The sequence below is a fragment of the Lytechinus variegatus genome, chromosome 8 (genome assembly GCF_018143015.1).
Source record: "Lytechinus variegatus isolate NC3 chromosome 8, Lvar_3.0, whole genome shotgun sequence".
Lineage (NCBI taxonomy): Eukaryota > Metazoa > Echinodermata > Echinoidea > Temnopleuroida > Toxopneustidae > Lytechinus > Lytechinus variegatus.
The window spans coordinates 38,200,044-38,216,661 of record NC_054747.1 but is presented as its reverse complement, the minus strand read 5'-3'; the positions used below and the strand labels follow the sequence as shown (position 1 = coordinate 38,216,661).

At 35.7% G+C, this 16,618-nt stretch overlaps 1 protein-coding gene across 2 annotated transcripts; it reads right to left on the bottom strand.

Moving 5' to 3' along the window:
• Positions 1 to 1,683: 1,683 nt before the first annotated feature.
• Positions 1,684 to 16,227, bottom strand: LOC121420466. 2 transcript variants are annotated; one of them, XM_041615111.1, is made up of 5 exons: positions 15,969 to 16,227; positions 9,627 to 9,737; positions 8,397 to 8,458; positions 3,398 to 3,544; positions 1,684 to 2,963 (listed from the first exon to the last, which is right to left on the bottom strand). In XM_041615111.1, exons 1-5 carry the CDS (start codon positions 16,021 to 16,023, stop codon positions 2,457 to 2,459), a joined length of 882 nt encoding a protein of 293 aa, XP_041471045.1. In that variant the 5' UTR covers positions 16,024 to 16,227; the 3' UTR covers positions 1,684 to 2,456. The 2 variants fall into 2 exon arrangements, with proteins under 2 accessions (XP_041471045.1, XP_041471046.1); XM_041615112.1 differs by having other exon boundaries at positions 1,684 to 2,960.
• Positions 16,228 to 16,618: the final 391 nt, after the last annotated feature.

Sequence of the window (16,618 nt, the reverse complement as noted above, 5' to 3'; positions counted from 1 at the left end):
AGAAATACATTTTATTTCCGCACTTCATATTCAATATTATCTCATGACGTCAAATGAAAGGAACGGCACCCAGATGTGTGTTCAACTTTAGCATCTTATGTTGCTAAGTGATATCCCCAGTCTCTGTTTTGATAAAGTTTCTAGATAAGCATTTTCTTTGTTAACCAGAATCTAAAGGTACAGATCAAATATGTTAAAAGTTAAAAAAAATACATAGGTTTATAGAATATTTCCTCATGCTCCAAGGAAAATTTAGGATGTCTCCTTTATAGGAGCGGCGCCAGCATACTTTGATTTAGGGGATGGGGAGGTTGTCTCCTTTCTTCCCATTCACAAATGGGGCTATTGCAGAATTAAACAACCAAAACGTCCGGCACTCTTTTTTCCCCCTTTCCCTCCATTTACTCATTTTCTTCTATTTATTTTTGTACTTATAAAAAGTCAAATGGCATTATGCCCCGCCCCCGCCCCCTTCGCTCTGGCGTCGGCAGATCACCAGTCATGCGTAAAACATACGTACAATTTAACAGTTTAACCTAATTTAAAAGACGATCTATTTAATGGTTACCATACCCAATATCCTCATTTCTCCCAAAAGTAAAGCAAAGGTAATCCCAAATCAATGATCAATGTTCAGAAGTTCTAGTGCCACGACCAACAAGCAACAACTTCTTCAATTCAATAGAATCCAGTCATGTTGTGATATCAAACTCCTACAAATATAAACGGCAAAATGTTTATAGTGCTGCAATATAGCTCTTCACATCGTGAGCCAGAAATCAATATTCAATGCGGGAAAAATCTAATTTGACCTTCAGAAGTCAACGTGTCTGATATTCTCATTTCAGAGAAGGCGTCAAATCCGTGCAATAGTAATTACTATCGCACTTAAGGGTGAAATAGATTATTGATAATCTATAACACATGTCAGGTGACTATACCTAGATGATGTTATCAATTATTGTTTCCCTATTCATTCTGCAGATTCATTTTATTCATTTGTTTTCCTAACTACAAGGTTTCACTTATGTGTTTGATTTAGTTTCTCTTTGATTGTTTTACTTTATAATAGACAAGATAATTTTCCACGAAGACATAAAAAACAAGTCTCCTCTTCTTTCGTAATCTGTCTCTCTCTTTGTCTATCTATCTCGAATTCTCTCCCTCTCTCCCTCTCTCTCTCTCTCTCTCGTCATGTGGATGAGAACCCTCTGTTATCTGTACACAGAGATATAATGCCCACTACAGAATTTACATATAAAGACACATGAAGCTTTTCCTTTTGTCGTTTCTTCTGTAAGGCTTTATCAGTGTATTGTACAATCTTTACATACAATGTGAAATAAGAAATTATTATGGGCACTTAGGTTATTAACTCGTTGCCAACTGGAACCGGGTTTATACCTGTACAAAGTCGATGAGAATGACAGAATTCAGTATTCAACGGAGTATGTTAATACACTTTGCAAATCGATGGAGAATGTTCTGTGAAATTAGCATGTGATACGAAAGTGATAGACCGATTGCTTGAAAATGTTGAATAGTAATTAGGGAATTTCGGTCATATATTTTACATGTTTATGGAGAGATATATGATAGGAGCTCAGATATAATTGGCATAATATAATTTGATTCCACATCTACTCTACGATGGACTTAACTCTTTCTGTTACGGTACAAAAATATCAAAAGTTTCGATTTCAAGATTAACCTTGGAATATAAAGTGTATTATTTTTACTATTTTTTACAATGCATTATAATATCCACGTTGAAAACACTAATTTGATTGCAATTTGCATGGGGGGTACCATATTATTTAGGCCGCTATATTATGAAATTCTGATTCGGAGGGGGTGCAAGCACACCATACCATACCCCCCCCCCCGTCCCCCGTGGTCGCCGCCAATGGTAGGAACCAAATGTTAGAAGCATTATTTCCTTGAATAACATGATAGATGATTAGTTCATTGAAGAAACGTGGCTATAATTAAAGAATTTCATAATTCCGTTTAGAGTTGAACAAATTCTGAAAAGGGGTAATAACTCAAATTGAGGGAAATGTCATGTTAGATGGTTAATATAATAAAAAAAACTCTAATAAGAACTTCATGAATGATTATGATACGAATAATATAACTATTTTCTTTTATTTACACTGAGGATAAACCGAGTCTTTCTTTGAACTAAAATACGTGTTGGATTGGCATTTGAGTACAATTAGCCTTTTGTACTTTTTGTAGCAATACTCAACAGTATATCAACAAAATTTGGATCTATACGTATTTATATCTTACTCTTATTCATTTTCCTTCTAATAATTTTATACAGTAGAGCTGTTCGGTATTGTTTTGTACAGAGTCCTAAATACTTCCGGCTCAAAAATTAATCCTATTTACGAGTGCAATACATAACGACAATTATCTTTTGCTACATAATGCAGTCCTTGATTAATTTGTCAATTTTCATATAAAGCATTCAAGCCCAACACACTGTCCATATAGGTGTACTCGGGGACATTCCCCATTGGCATATACTCGTGTGCAAGATCGAGGTAATTCGCTTTCTTGCCATTCTTCTGCGCTATCTTGTCATTTTTCTGCGCGTCTCCTGATTGGTCCGCTGGCGATGTCACGTGCAATCTTGGCAGCGTGCGACTCCGCTGCATGGACCTGTCACCGGCCGCACCGGCGCTGCCACTGCGGGCATCGTCCGGGGTCATATACTCATTTTCACGCATCGGCAGGCGGTCGGAGTGAGAACGGTTCACGTTCGCTTCTCTTGGTTGGGCCGGCGTCTGGTAATATTTGACATCCGATGATTTCAGGGTGAGACAGATCTTGACATCTCCCATATTCCCGCTAGGTTCTATCTCCGCCGTGGTCTCACATACCATTGGGGACATCGTATTCGGGTTCGTTGATCCTTGGTAGTCGATACCTCTACATACAACAGCAGGCTCCTGCTTCAAGAAAAGAAATTAGATGATTTTCAATGTTATGTTGATAAAATTGAAAAAAAAAATGGAATAAATATTAACATACGTTCAGAAAGGACAGGTGAAATTAGAAGAAAAGGTAAAAATCAGACGGGAAAGGATACAACAATAATCTCTTTAAAACAAAGATGGAAATTTGTGACGTCATTCTATTTAGAGTTTAAGTGGAAAAAATCAGCTTCGCCCCCCCCCACACCTGAACAAAGTGTGTTGCAGGTCCACTCACCACATAAGAGGCCTACCTAATGAATTACTGTCGCGTGTTCAAAACATTTCATTGTATAAATTAACACTTCTAGGTCTTAACAAAGAACTGTTCTTGATAAGTTACTGAGCTCTCTTGAAAATGAAAGTTAATCAATGTAACGACTTTGTTTTTCCTTTTTATCATACAGGTTTACCTCCGGTATATTTTGAAGCCGTGAGGTAGTTGTGTATCCCCTTGATGACACTGGTGGTTCATCATCAAACTCTACATAATTGGAAATGTCGCCCTCTGTTGGTCTGGTTGCGTTGCTGTTGGAACCTTGCTGCTGTTTTCTGCTTGACTTGTGAGTGAAAAGGTGAACAAGAATTACACTACTACACAGCAAAAACTGTGGTGTTAACCGGTGTACATAGAGGGCCACACCAGTTATTTTACACCAGTGTTAAATTGGTGGTGTTAATTTTACACCTCTAGGTGTCATTACAACACCTATGGTTGTAACATTTTCACTCTTTGGTGTTATGTTCAATCTCTAGGGTGTTATTTTAACACCTCAGGTGTGGACCTCTATTAACACCAATTGGTGTCAGTTTTAACACCACAGTTTTTACAGTGTTTAAACTTGATAAAGGGAAGATGAAGAAGGGGAATAGAGCAAAATTAAATGGTTGTGCCACTGGCGGATCCACGGGGGGCACCCCTCCCCCTTTGAGAGGGGCGATGAAAATTTGTAATGTAAAAATGCCACGTGTGTTGCCCGAATTTTTCTGCTTGTCAATTTTTATGTGGACGAAATGTACTCAATTTTTGGTTGAAAAACTTTTTTTCTTTTTTTGCGGGGGCTTGTCAAATATTTCACAATTCCTCCCCCCCCCCCCTTTGGAAAATCTTGGATCCGCCCCTGTGTTATGCCACGGTCTTCGAACGAAACCGAACCTGAACCGACTAATGGCCACGCCCAATTTACCCGACCATTCAATACGCCCAATTTTGCTATCATTTTCAAAGAACATCGGGGAAATTAGATCCGAGGTTTCGGGAATTTAGGATGCCTATTTTTCTCGAATGGTCTGGTAAATTGGACCCCAAGTTTTTTTCGGGGTGCCCTTTTTAGATTCACGATTACCTGGCCCTACGCGACAATCCGCCAGTATGATGACCATGATGACATAAGCCAATTCGGCGTTGTGACCACAGTCGCACTGAAGGCCTGGTCACACCGCCCGAGCGTTGTTGGAGCGGTCGTGGAGCGGTAGGGAAAGAGGGTCGAATTTCGCTCTCAAAATTGGAGAAAAATCGAAATAAAAAATCGAAAACAAAAAAAACAACAATCGAAATCGAAAATGGTGAACGGTAGCGAGCGGTGATGATTTTTTTCTCTCCGCTCCACAACCGCTCCAACAACGCTCGGGCGGTGTGACCAGACCTTAAATAATGAACGCGACTCAAGGGCCCCGTTGCAGTGAAGTTACCAACACGGTAACTTAGCCATCTAATGGTAATTTGCATGGAATCTTTGATTCTGATTGGCTGATGATCAGCGTCACCATGGTAGTTACCATTGGATGGCAAAATTACCATAATAGTAACATTTATGCAACGGGTTCCAGGGGTCCGTTGCAGAAAGATTTGCATTTAAACGCAAGTAACAAAATCAATCGCAAGTCCCAAACGCGCGCTGTTGATTAGTTGAAAAATCAAGTTGCGCATGATTGTTAGAGTTGCGATCGATTGCAACTCTTTCTGCAATGGGCCCCTGACCGATCAAAACAATTACGTTATTTTTCAATTGAAAAACATTGATCGGTTTGAAATCAGTTTTTCATGCGTGTGGCAGAAACAGATTGGCCTGGGGTCCGTTGCAGAAAGAGTTGCGTTTAAACGTAAGTCAAAAAATCAATCGCAAGTCCAAAATGCGCGCTGTTGATTGGTTGAAAATCAAGTTGCGCGTGATTTTTAAAATTGCGTTTGATTGCAACTCTTTCTGCAAAGGGCCCCAGTACAGTATTGTCATAAATGTCGAAACGGGAGTGGTTATTACCAATTTCCTCACCACCCTCAATTTATACAAATAAATCGATAAGTTTAGAGTATCGATGGCCTATATACATGATATTTTAATTAGCAGGCGAGATTGCCTGAATGAATAGGCCTATAGTTGAATTACGGAATCCTTTGGCTACGTTTTTGTTTTTTAACACTATGGCCTTTGTATCAGGCATGGTGATAATTCTATAAAGAAAAAACAGAAGCCCGTTATAAAAAAACTTGTTACAATAACAAATTTGCAAATAACAGTTTAAAGCTGCGGAACTCATTCTGAGGATGATAAAGGTAAATTAGCAATAATAATAATAATAATAGCCAATTTTTATAAAGCGCTTTTCCCAGAATGGCCCAAAGCGGGTTACATCATATTATTACCTCGGTCATTGGATTCATTTCAATTAATCACCAAAAGTGCACAATTTCCACTCCCTGCATGGGGAGCATTCCTTGCATTCGTCAATAAACAATAGCGTAAACTTGAGAAGAAAAGGAAAAGAAATATATAGAAAGGGCAAATAGGGATTGAACTAAATTTTGTTCAATGGTGAGATGAGAATTAAAAAAAATGGATCATGATCATCTAGAATAAAAGTGTTATATAAAATGATCATCTAGAATAAAAGTGCTATATATAATGATCATAGGCCATTATATTCAATAAATATTGAAAGTTAAAACAAAAATGATCATAGCTCCATCACAGGCCACAATATAGACTTGCAAAACGTGGAAATAGAACAATGATGCATATGGAAAGTTAAGATTTCAAATAATCTTTAAGATTATATTGGAGATGATACAACATTCCAAATTTTGAGCAATTTCTTTTATTTATATCAAAATTCATAGTTTTTATATTGTGGTGTTTATTAATGTGATTTACAGTCCCAAGTTGATAAAATTGTAAAGATGATTGATTCATCAATGGCATTGATTTGATCAATGTCATCAGTAACTTATCCTACACTACTACACTTAACTTGGAAAAATACAATAGGCAACATTTTTGTTTGTACAAATTGGGCAATCTTTTACAAAAAAGATTGATTTGATTCTGTAAGAACAGACTGAGCGCGGGTCTGGAGCAGACGGATCGCGCGAGAAATTTCGCGTGGAATGCAAAATTTTGCCAAATAAAGCACGTTGACTGAATTTAAGGATGAATCCACGCATAACCATTCGATGATTTTAGAAAATAATTTCCCCTGTCTTGAATGGTGGGGAATCATGATTGTGCGTGTCCCTCGATCTCTGAGAAGTGTGGGGATATACCCCCCCCCCCTCCCCGCCCGATCCACCCGTGATTTAGCCAGTGAGTAAAGGAATAATGACGCTTATAAACAGAATTGTTTCAGGTCGGTTGATTCTTAAAATTGGTGCCTTAGAATATGAAGATGCCACACATTTGAAGAGCTTACTTGCAAAAGGGGATAGGTCCATTTTGCATCCAATCTGATTTTTATGTCTTAATGTACAGATTTTTAGGCTCGGTGTAAAAATGGCAGGGGTAAAAATGGCAGAGGTAAAAATGGCAAAGGTAAAAATGGCAGAGGTAAAAATGGCAGAGGTAAAAATGGCAGAGGTAAAAATGGCAGAGGTAAAAATGGCAGAGGTAAAAATGGCAGAGGTAAAAATGGCAGAGGTAAAAATGGCAGAGGTAAAGATGGCAAAGGTAAAATGGCAGAGTTAAAAATGACTGAGGTAAAGATCATGACATGCTACATCAACAAGGAAAAGACAGAGCCTTTCCAGTTAATATCAGTCATAATTATTGGCCTTGAATGGAATCATACCGACGGAATGAGCATTATGAACTGAAAAGATATCATTTATATTTTTTAATCATTTTAGGTCAGCTCTATACTTTATCGTTGATATTAAACTCAAACATTTTCATGCAAAAATGATTTCAATTAGTGAGTGATGACAGGATTTATCTTGGCCATTTCATAGAGTAGAACAGCACTTCGTCACATACATACCACTCGAATTTTAATGTTAACACCAAAATGTGCGCTAACCATAAACACACTGAAATAGACAAGTACGGTATTTCTTCGAACCACTTGGAATACTTGGATAACCTTGGATTTACCTCTGCCATTATTACATCTGCCATTTTTACCTCAGTCATTTTTAACTCTGCCATTTTTCCTCTGCCATATTTACCTCTGCCATTTTTACCTCTGACATTATTACCTCTGCCATTTTTACCTCTGCCATTTTTACCTCTGCCATTATTACCTCTGCCATATTACCTCTGCCATTATTACCTCTGCCATTATTACCTCTGCCATTATTACCTCTGCCATTATTACCTCTGCCATTTTTACCACTGCCATTTTTACCTCTGCCATTACTACCTCTGCCATTTTTACCTCTGCCATTTTTACCTCTGCCATTATTACCTCTGCCATTATTACCTTTGCCATTATTACGCATGCCATTTTTACCTCTGCCATTATTACCTCTGCCATTTTTACCTCTGCCATTTTTACCTCTGCCATTATTACCTCTGCCATTTTTACCTCTGCCGTTATTACCTCTGCCATTATTACCTGTGCCATTTTTACCTTTGCCATTTTTCCTTTACCATTATTACCTTTGCCATTTTTACCTTTGCCATTTTTACCTCTGCCATTATTACCTTTGCCATTTTTACCTCTGCCATTTTTACCTCTACCATTTTTACCTTTGCCATTATTACCTCTGCCATTTTTACCTCTGCCGTTATTACCTCTACCATTATTACCTTTGTCATTTTTACCTGGCACCGATTTTTAGTAGCTCTATAAGATGATACCAAAGAAAAGATGAAATTCCTATTAAAAAGTTAACTAAAATGGCAAAGAAAAATCACTTTTTTTCAAAAGGGGTTACATAGGTCCATTTCAGTTTAGTTGCAAAACGGGTTAGGCCCACACAGATTTTTTTTTTTAAGAATATCTTAAAAATATGAAGGCAGGTAGATTTCTTTCATACCCAATTTTATGTTCACATGGTAGGGTAGTACATTACGGCAACTTAGTTTCTCATGATATTGCAATAAGTGAGAATAAAAAACATGTTTTTTCTCGGAATGGTCCAAAAGTGGACCAAACCCCCTTTTGCAACTGAACTCTTCATTTGTTTACGATACTTACTCCTCTCTGTAAGCGCTCAATCTTCCTGATGCCCGAAGATACCCTTGGGATATGAAATGAATCTGAAAAAAAAATGAAAATGAAATTTTAAAAGGGGGTTTTGTGACATTACATAGATAAGCCGTTTAGATTATTTACCGTATCATTAGTGTACTAGACCTCATTGACAATGGTTTTATTTTGACGTTCATTATTCAGACATGGATGATGCAGTTGAAGGCCAACATTTTCATTGTGTCAAAAAGTAATAATAATAATTCAATCATCATCTTCATCGTCATCACCATCATCATCACCTTCATCATCATCACTATCACCACCATCGTCATCATCACCATTATCAATATCAATACTATCATCATCACCATCATCACCATCATCATCATCATCACTGCTGTCATCACCATCACCATCATTATCATCATCATCATCACTGTTATCATCACCATATCCATCATTATCATCATCATCATCATCATCACTATTATCATCACCATCAGCATCATCATCAGCATCATCACCATCAACCTTCATTATCATCATCATCATCAACATCACCATCATCATCATCACCATCATCATCATCATCATCACCTTCGTCATCATCATCATTATTATCATCACCATCATCATCATCATCACCATCATCATCATCACCATCGTCATCATCATCACCATCACCTTCGTCATCATCATTATCATCATCACCGTCGTCATCACCATCATCATCACCATCATCAATATCAATACTGTCATCACCATCATCATCATCATTATCATCATCACCATCGTCATCATCATCATCACTGTTATCATCACCATCAGCATCATTATCATCATCATCATCATCATCACTATTATCATCACCATCAGCATCATCATCATCACCATCTTCACCATCATCATCATCACCATCAACATCATCATCACCACCATCGTCATCACCAAAATGGCCGTACACAGCTATTTTTAATTCGGGGGTAGGACGCGTAAAAAGTAATAGAAGAAACTCAAAAGCAAGGGAGCGAAGCTCCCGAGCTTGTCATTGGGACTTGTTCTTGATTCTGTAGAAATTAAAGATTCCACGCATATTTTTGAAAATTTTCAGTGAAAGATGGAGGCTTTCTAAACTTCATGGGGAGGCAACTGCCCCCTCCCCCCGCTGCGTACGGCCATGATCACTACTACTACCACCGCCATCATCATCATCATGTCTTTGACTTGACTTACCTGGAGCTTTGGGTCTTAATGTCCACACGACGAAGGCTACAAAGATGACTACACTCAAAAAGATAAAAACAGCCATTAGTATGGCAAATTCCTTGGACTGCAAGACATGTTCTGCAAGTAAAGAGAAAACATTTTTATAATTCATTATCGTGAAAGCGACTCAAGGACGACGAAAACTATTACGTCCATACAAATTGGACATGACACTAGTCATGCTAGTCGGTTTCATTCACTCGAAAAACAGAAAGTAAAAATATACCCAATACTGCGAAGAAAGGAAACGTGCATGTTTGCGGGTAATTTTCCCTCCAATATTGGGCAAAATGTATGTTTGAAGGATACATTTCAACGCAACATTGCGTAAAATTTACAAAATATTTGTTATCTTTTTACCCAACAAATATATATGTTCCCATTTTACCCAATATTGGGTAAAGATGTTTTTTAGAGTATTGTTGAGACTGAAGCATTATTTATTTCATTTTTTACATGTTTTAAGTTACTTTTTTATTTTCATTTCTTCGATCCGTATAATTTTCGAATGCATGGTCACTCTAATAATGCAATGATCTGTTGAAAAGAAAAACTGATTTCCTTGACTAAGAAGCAAACGCAGGTTTGTAATTAATTACGTCACGAGCTTTTTGATCTCTTAAAGAAATTCCTGAATGCAAAATCTAAAACAAAACAACAACAAAATAATAATTTCAAAAGTTTCTGCGTTTAAGTTCTGCATGTGACGTAGCTTTCAAGCACATTAATTCAAGGAAAAATTTGTTTGTCCGGTACCAATTTACGTAACCCGGGTTGAGTCCACCTTGCACCTTAAGTCATGGATGAGATTCGAACCAACAACCGTTTGTTTCGAAGCTCGGAGACTAATCCACTGGAACAAATCGCTCCGTGTTGTTATCAATTAATGCTAGGTTAGATACATTCAAATCGGTCAGTAATAAATGTAAATTTGATGACAATGTATTGATGTCAAAAATATAATACAATGATTCAACCCAAAATGTAACATTTTTTAATGATTTAGAGAAGCACCCCTCCCCACACTCTAAAAATATTGGGTACAATTGCTCCGTGTAGTTAATAATTGTCCAACCGACATTGGGCATTTCTTTGGGACATTTTTTATCTATCCAGCTAGTGTGATGAAAATTTTGCCCATTCTAATGTAATTGCTATTTATTTTCAAGCTTAATGCACAATATGCTTCCCGCATTGGGTAAAATACTGCCCAAAATTGGCTGGACACATAATTTCCCTCGTGTTGGTAAAATATTGTACCTAATATTTTTTACAGTGCATCCACCATTAAAGGAGAATGAAACCATTGGAACAAGATAGCTTGTGTGAAAATAGAAAAATCAAAGAAACAGATCAACAAAAGTTTAAGAAAAATCGGACTAATAATGAGAAAGTTATGAGCATTTTAATATTTCGATCACTAATGCTATGGAGATAGCAAATTGGCAATGCGACAAAGATGTGTGATGTCATTTGTGAACAACTCTCCCCATTACTTTAGTATATATTTCACTTGAATTGCTTCTTTTATCACATCTATCCATAGATCATGTGTTCTTTCTACATGGGGGCATGTAATACATATTTCTTAAGAATAAATCTTGGATAAAGAGTTTGTATCATCATACGAAAAAGTAAAAAGAGACATTTTGAGGGTATTTTATAGTCCACCAAAATAACTTTCTCATTATTTGTCCGATTTTTCTCAAACTTTCTTTATTCTTATTCTTTGATTTTTCTGTTTCTACACAAGCCTCTTTGTTCCAAAGGTTTCATTCCCCTTTAACATGATTAACCAGTACGCCAACGCGCTGGTGGTACATTCTCATGAAAAGATTACTCTTCTCACAAAAATTGTCCTTCCTTTGTAATCATTAAGATCATATTACAACTCTCTGTGAAAGTGAAAATAACGAATATCTCTCGGATGAATCATATGTGCCTTTTTATAACGTAATTATGAAAAAATAACTCTCAGTCTGACGATCTATCTTTTGCCAAGGTGGCAGCAGTAGACCTGCTTATCTTCAAGAACTTGTACAGATTCATAAACCTAAGCGTAATCTCCGTTCTGGCTCACAAAATCTTCTCTCTGAAATTACTGTCAAGACCAAATCATATGGGGATCGGGCTTTCCAGAAAGCTGCACCAGCACAATGGAATTCTCTTCCATCGACATTAAGAAATATTACCCAGCTTGAGAAATTCAAAGTTCAATTAAAAACCCACCTTTTTCAGAATGTTTGATTTAGTCACTCGCGCATAGAGACCTGTAGGTGTTATGCGTATTTAAGAAATGTACTATTATTATTATTATTTATTAGACTTTGACTTTCTAGTTCAAAACTTCGTAACCTTTTAGTATAGTATAGTATAGTATAGTATTGTATAGTATAGTATAGTATTGTATAGTATAGTATATTATAGTATAGTATAGTATTGTATAGTATAGTATAGTATAGTATTGTATAGTATAGTATAGTATTGTAATGGTTTATTGTCAATACACACGCTTGGCAGCCAGTGGCTGAAATATACATGTTTACAAAATATGAGAACATACAAAGATATTTTACAAAAAGTACATAATAAAAAAAAAATCATTCAATATATAATAGATTAAATTACACAAATATTTTCATTAAGATGGATCTAATTACATAAATGAGTTCTAAGTGTAAGTTAAATTATAAATCGCATAGAACCACATATTGCATAGATAGACAGAAGAAAGCGAAACAAAAAAAATGGTAAAACAGAAGGAAATCATATTCAGGAGGTCAGCAAAAATATAATAGACCAAGCATTGAAAGATTCATTACTGATTAATGAGTAAACAACATAAATGTGTAATCATCTTGTTAAAGTTGTATTAATGTTGCAGATAAATAAAAAGAAATTAATGGAATTATTGATTAAGAGGAAATGAGATGCATACATGACCATTTCCTTATTACAAACGTACAAACGTACAAATGATTTCCAGATTTTGATCAATAATGTTTGCAACATTTTACGATTTTCCGTGTAATGTATGTTGACTTTGAATGTACCTCGAGCGGAGCAAATACGATGAATAACTCAAATCAATCTACGAAATAATATATATATTTTTTATATTACTATTAATGAAAGCAATGTCGTCTCTCATAAGGGCCATATATTTTGACTTACAACTTTGAAAAGCTCTTTAGAAATTAACACTATTTACTCGATGTACCTTACAGTACACTCTTAAAATAGTTGGGAAAAAAAATGCCCACCTTTAAACCAACCCTGGGCAACGTACTCTCCACACAACTATCGGTTAAAATCTGCCTAAATTGGGTTATAAAAATGAATATTTGGGTAATAAAATTGCTCAATTTGATAATAATTTGCATAGAATGAATGTGAACTACCACCCCAAAACCATACACCAATAGGTAAGGTTCTCCATAAATAGGCAAAATAGTAATTCAGTCTCCAAACACCACAAAAAAGAGAAAATGGTTATCTGAGAGAGCAATTATTCTTCTTCATACTGTGAAATTTTGAAGTCGTGAAGTTGAATAAAAATAAAGATACAAGAGTTTCTTGGACGCTACTTTTTCAGACTGCCTGGAAGTTTCACTGAGATTACACAGTATGCACATCTCATGCTTGAATGAACCCTGAACCTCAAGCCTTGTTTTCTCCTTATTGTTAAAGTTTTAAGCTCTTGCTGAATTTCCTCAATTCAATCAAGTATACTTGTAATGGTTATTGTTGGTCAGTCTATCATGTTATATAATTTTAAAGCTTAGGAAATGAATTTTGAAGCTCAATAAAATGTCTCAATATTCATTTTGGTCGACTTATTGTTGGTTTTCGGGTGGCAGGTCACACACACCCACACACACACACACATATATATATACTAGTATATATATATATATATGTGTGTGTGTGTGTGTGTGTGTGTGTATATACATGTATATATTGCCAACATTACCCAAAACAGTGGACAGTATGTTGCCCAAAATTTTAAGTGTGTAGTTTAAGCAAGTGTATCAAGTCTTAAATCAAATAACAATTCAATTTTCAATATTTGAATTCAGCATGGACGTTAAAACATACCAAAAAAATACAATAAACGGCGCTGTATGAATTTTCAAACTTCCTTTTTACTGTGAAAGTACACTTTATAAAATATTGTGCAAAAATGCTCCATGAGGGTAATTATGTGTCCAACCAATATTGGGCATTTCTTTTAGGCATTTTCATACATCCCGTGTGATGAAAATTTTGCCCATTCTAAAGTAATTGCTGCTTATTTTAAACTTTACTGGACAATATGCTTCCCGCATTGGGTAAAATACTGCCCGAATTTGGCTGGACATATATAATTACCCTCGTGCTAAAATTTTACCCAATATTTTCTACAGTGTATTTTCCTTCAATAGTTTTAATCTTCAGATCTTCAATCTGCAAGAACATGATTCCTTCTTTAACTAAAGTAATAATAATAAAACTTAAATGTAGTGGGGGTTTTTAGCAGAAAATACTCACAAGACCGATATGATACAGGTCAGTTGAGGGGAAATTCTATGGCACGTATTCTGAAGTCAGGTTTAAAGTTGTGGTATATGTATGGATAGCCAATTGTTAACAGTAGAGATATCTACTTTCAGCTCATTCGACTCTCAAATCATTCGTAATTGTGTAGGAAGAATAAATAGATGATTGTCTTCACCATCGATGAATCAGGAAAGAGCACAGTAAACATAAGAATCATACAACTTAATAAAATGTTTGATACTTTTGGCTTCCCATACTTAAACCACGACTTTAAACCTGAATTTAAGTTAAACCCGACTCCATATGATTATGCTGTTAATATGAATGTTCATTTCATCTTAGTGCATGACATTTTCTTATATACTTTCATCTGCGTACAGAAGATAGAAAATTTAATTTTTATCAAGATAGTCCTGAATCGGTATCGGTTGTATTGTTTGCTTATGTCCTCAATAAACAGAATAAAATCCCGGTATCATATATGTGTGCGATATAAAGAAAATCAATCGAATTCAATGTCAAAGACAAAATGCCATACTTTTGTGAGATTGTCGGTTTTTATTTTACTTTTTAGGCCTACACGAAGTCTTTACTCTAAAAGAGAGGGGAAAAAATCGGGTCAGATTTGACCCTGAAATCAGTCAGTTTGGGGTCATATCATATCCAATTTCAATTTTCATTTCCAGTTCAATTCAGTTCAATTTTTATTTCATGTCCTTTCGAACAAGTACTATTAAACGGATGCAATTTTACAGATAAACATTCCTATCTCATAAAAAGGAAAGAAGTATAAAATTGAGCATCAACTGAAATGAGGGGGTCCACTTAAAGCAATGCTTGTAATATGTGTGGATCCCCCTTGGAAATGAAAAAAATCGTAAATTATCGACTTTATCAAAATATGCGTATACAGGAAACGAAAGAGAGAACACTCTAAAAACTTTTGGATAAAATGCTCTATGAGGGAAATTATGTGTCAAATGAATCCAGTGTGATGAAATTTCGCCCATTCTAAAGTAATATTGCTGCTGGAAAGAACACAGTGTCCCACAGTGTGTTCACATAGTCGACTCTGTGAAGATGTGATTCACAATGTTAAAACGCTCTAATTTAACAGTGTGAAGATGATTGCTGCGTATTTTTAACCCTTACTGGACAATATGCTTCCCACATTGGATAAAATTCTGCCCCAAATTGGTTGGACACATAATTATTCTCTTGCTGGTTAAATTTCACCCAATATTTTTTTTACAGTGAATTAACTAAAAGACGGAAATCACATTGATGTAAACATGTTGAAATTACTGACCAGATGCAGGCATGGCAGGGCTAGTCAGTAATTACACAAAGAGGGTCCATTTGGGTCTACACTCTAAATTACAGGGATTTAAAATAAGTCCACATAGACTGTAATTAGTGACCAATCAAATTCCGGACTTAATTCGGGATTTAGTTTGAATCCTTAAGATTCATTTTTAAATCTCGAAAGATTTAAATTTAAATCATTTGAGATTTAGATTTAAGTCTTTAGGATTAAAACTCAATCCAGAAATCGATTGCTCCCTATCTACAGTCCATCTGGACTTATTTTAAATCCCTGTAATTTATAGTGTATATTATATGTGTCCCAAAGGACTAGATCGGTAGCTCCTTACTGTCGTGTTTAAATAGTGTGGCAACGAAAAAACATTATAAAAAAAGTATCAATAATTTTTATCATCACAGAATCAATGAAAAAATCAGCTTCAAATCAATAATGAATTGACTTACCAAAGAACAGGAATGCCAGCCATAGCGCAAATCTTGGCATGTCATGAATAGCCATGATTTTTATTTTTCTTGGAACATAATATGATGAAATTTCCAATGTTCTTTAGAATTAGACAAGATTAGCGAAACCTATTCGCTTTTTCCAGAGCGAAGCACATTCAACACAATCAAGATTTCATTTAGCATGTTCAGTAACAAGCCGTTCGATATTGCAAAAAAGAGAGATGAGTTTCCTGCCTGTCTGACACTCACTCTATCATTTATCATTTTCATATCACTTTCGGAATTACATCGAAGAGGCAGTTATCAAAAGTTGATTTGCTTTCGATCATAAAATGAGGAAATTCATTTTCAAGTGAATTTTATAAGTCCACATATCACGCACCGCTTGTGGTATGTCAAACTCCAAACAATATTAATCAGTTATAATCTATCAATGTTTTTTTGTGCATAACATAGCATACGCTGTCACAAAAATTACAGATGATGTAACACTAGGTTGTGAACATATTCCCAACCATCACATTAAAGGGATGGTCCGGGCTGAAAGTATTTATAGCTCAATAAATGAAGTAGACTTCACTGAGCAAAAGGCCCCAAAAAAATTCATCAAAATTTGATAACAAACAACAAGTTATTGACTTTTAAAT

Coding starts and splice junctions, on each gene's coding strand:
- LOC121420466 (XM_041615111.1), bottom strand. CDS start 16,023: ATGGCTATTCATGACATGCCAAGATTTGCGCTATGGCTGGCATTCCTG. Junction 3,545..8,396: donor TTGAGCGCTTACAGAGAGGA/GTAAGTATCGTA, acceptor TTCACTCACAAG/TCAAGCAGAAAACAGCAGCA. Junction 2,964..3,397: donor GGCTTCAAAATATACCGGAG/GTAAACCTGTAT, acceptor CTTTTCTTGAAG/CAGGAGCCTGCTGTTGTATG.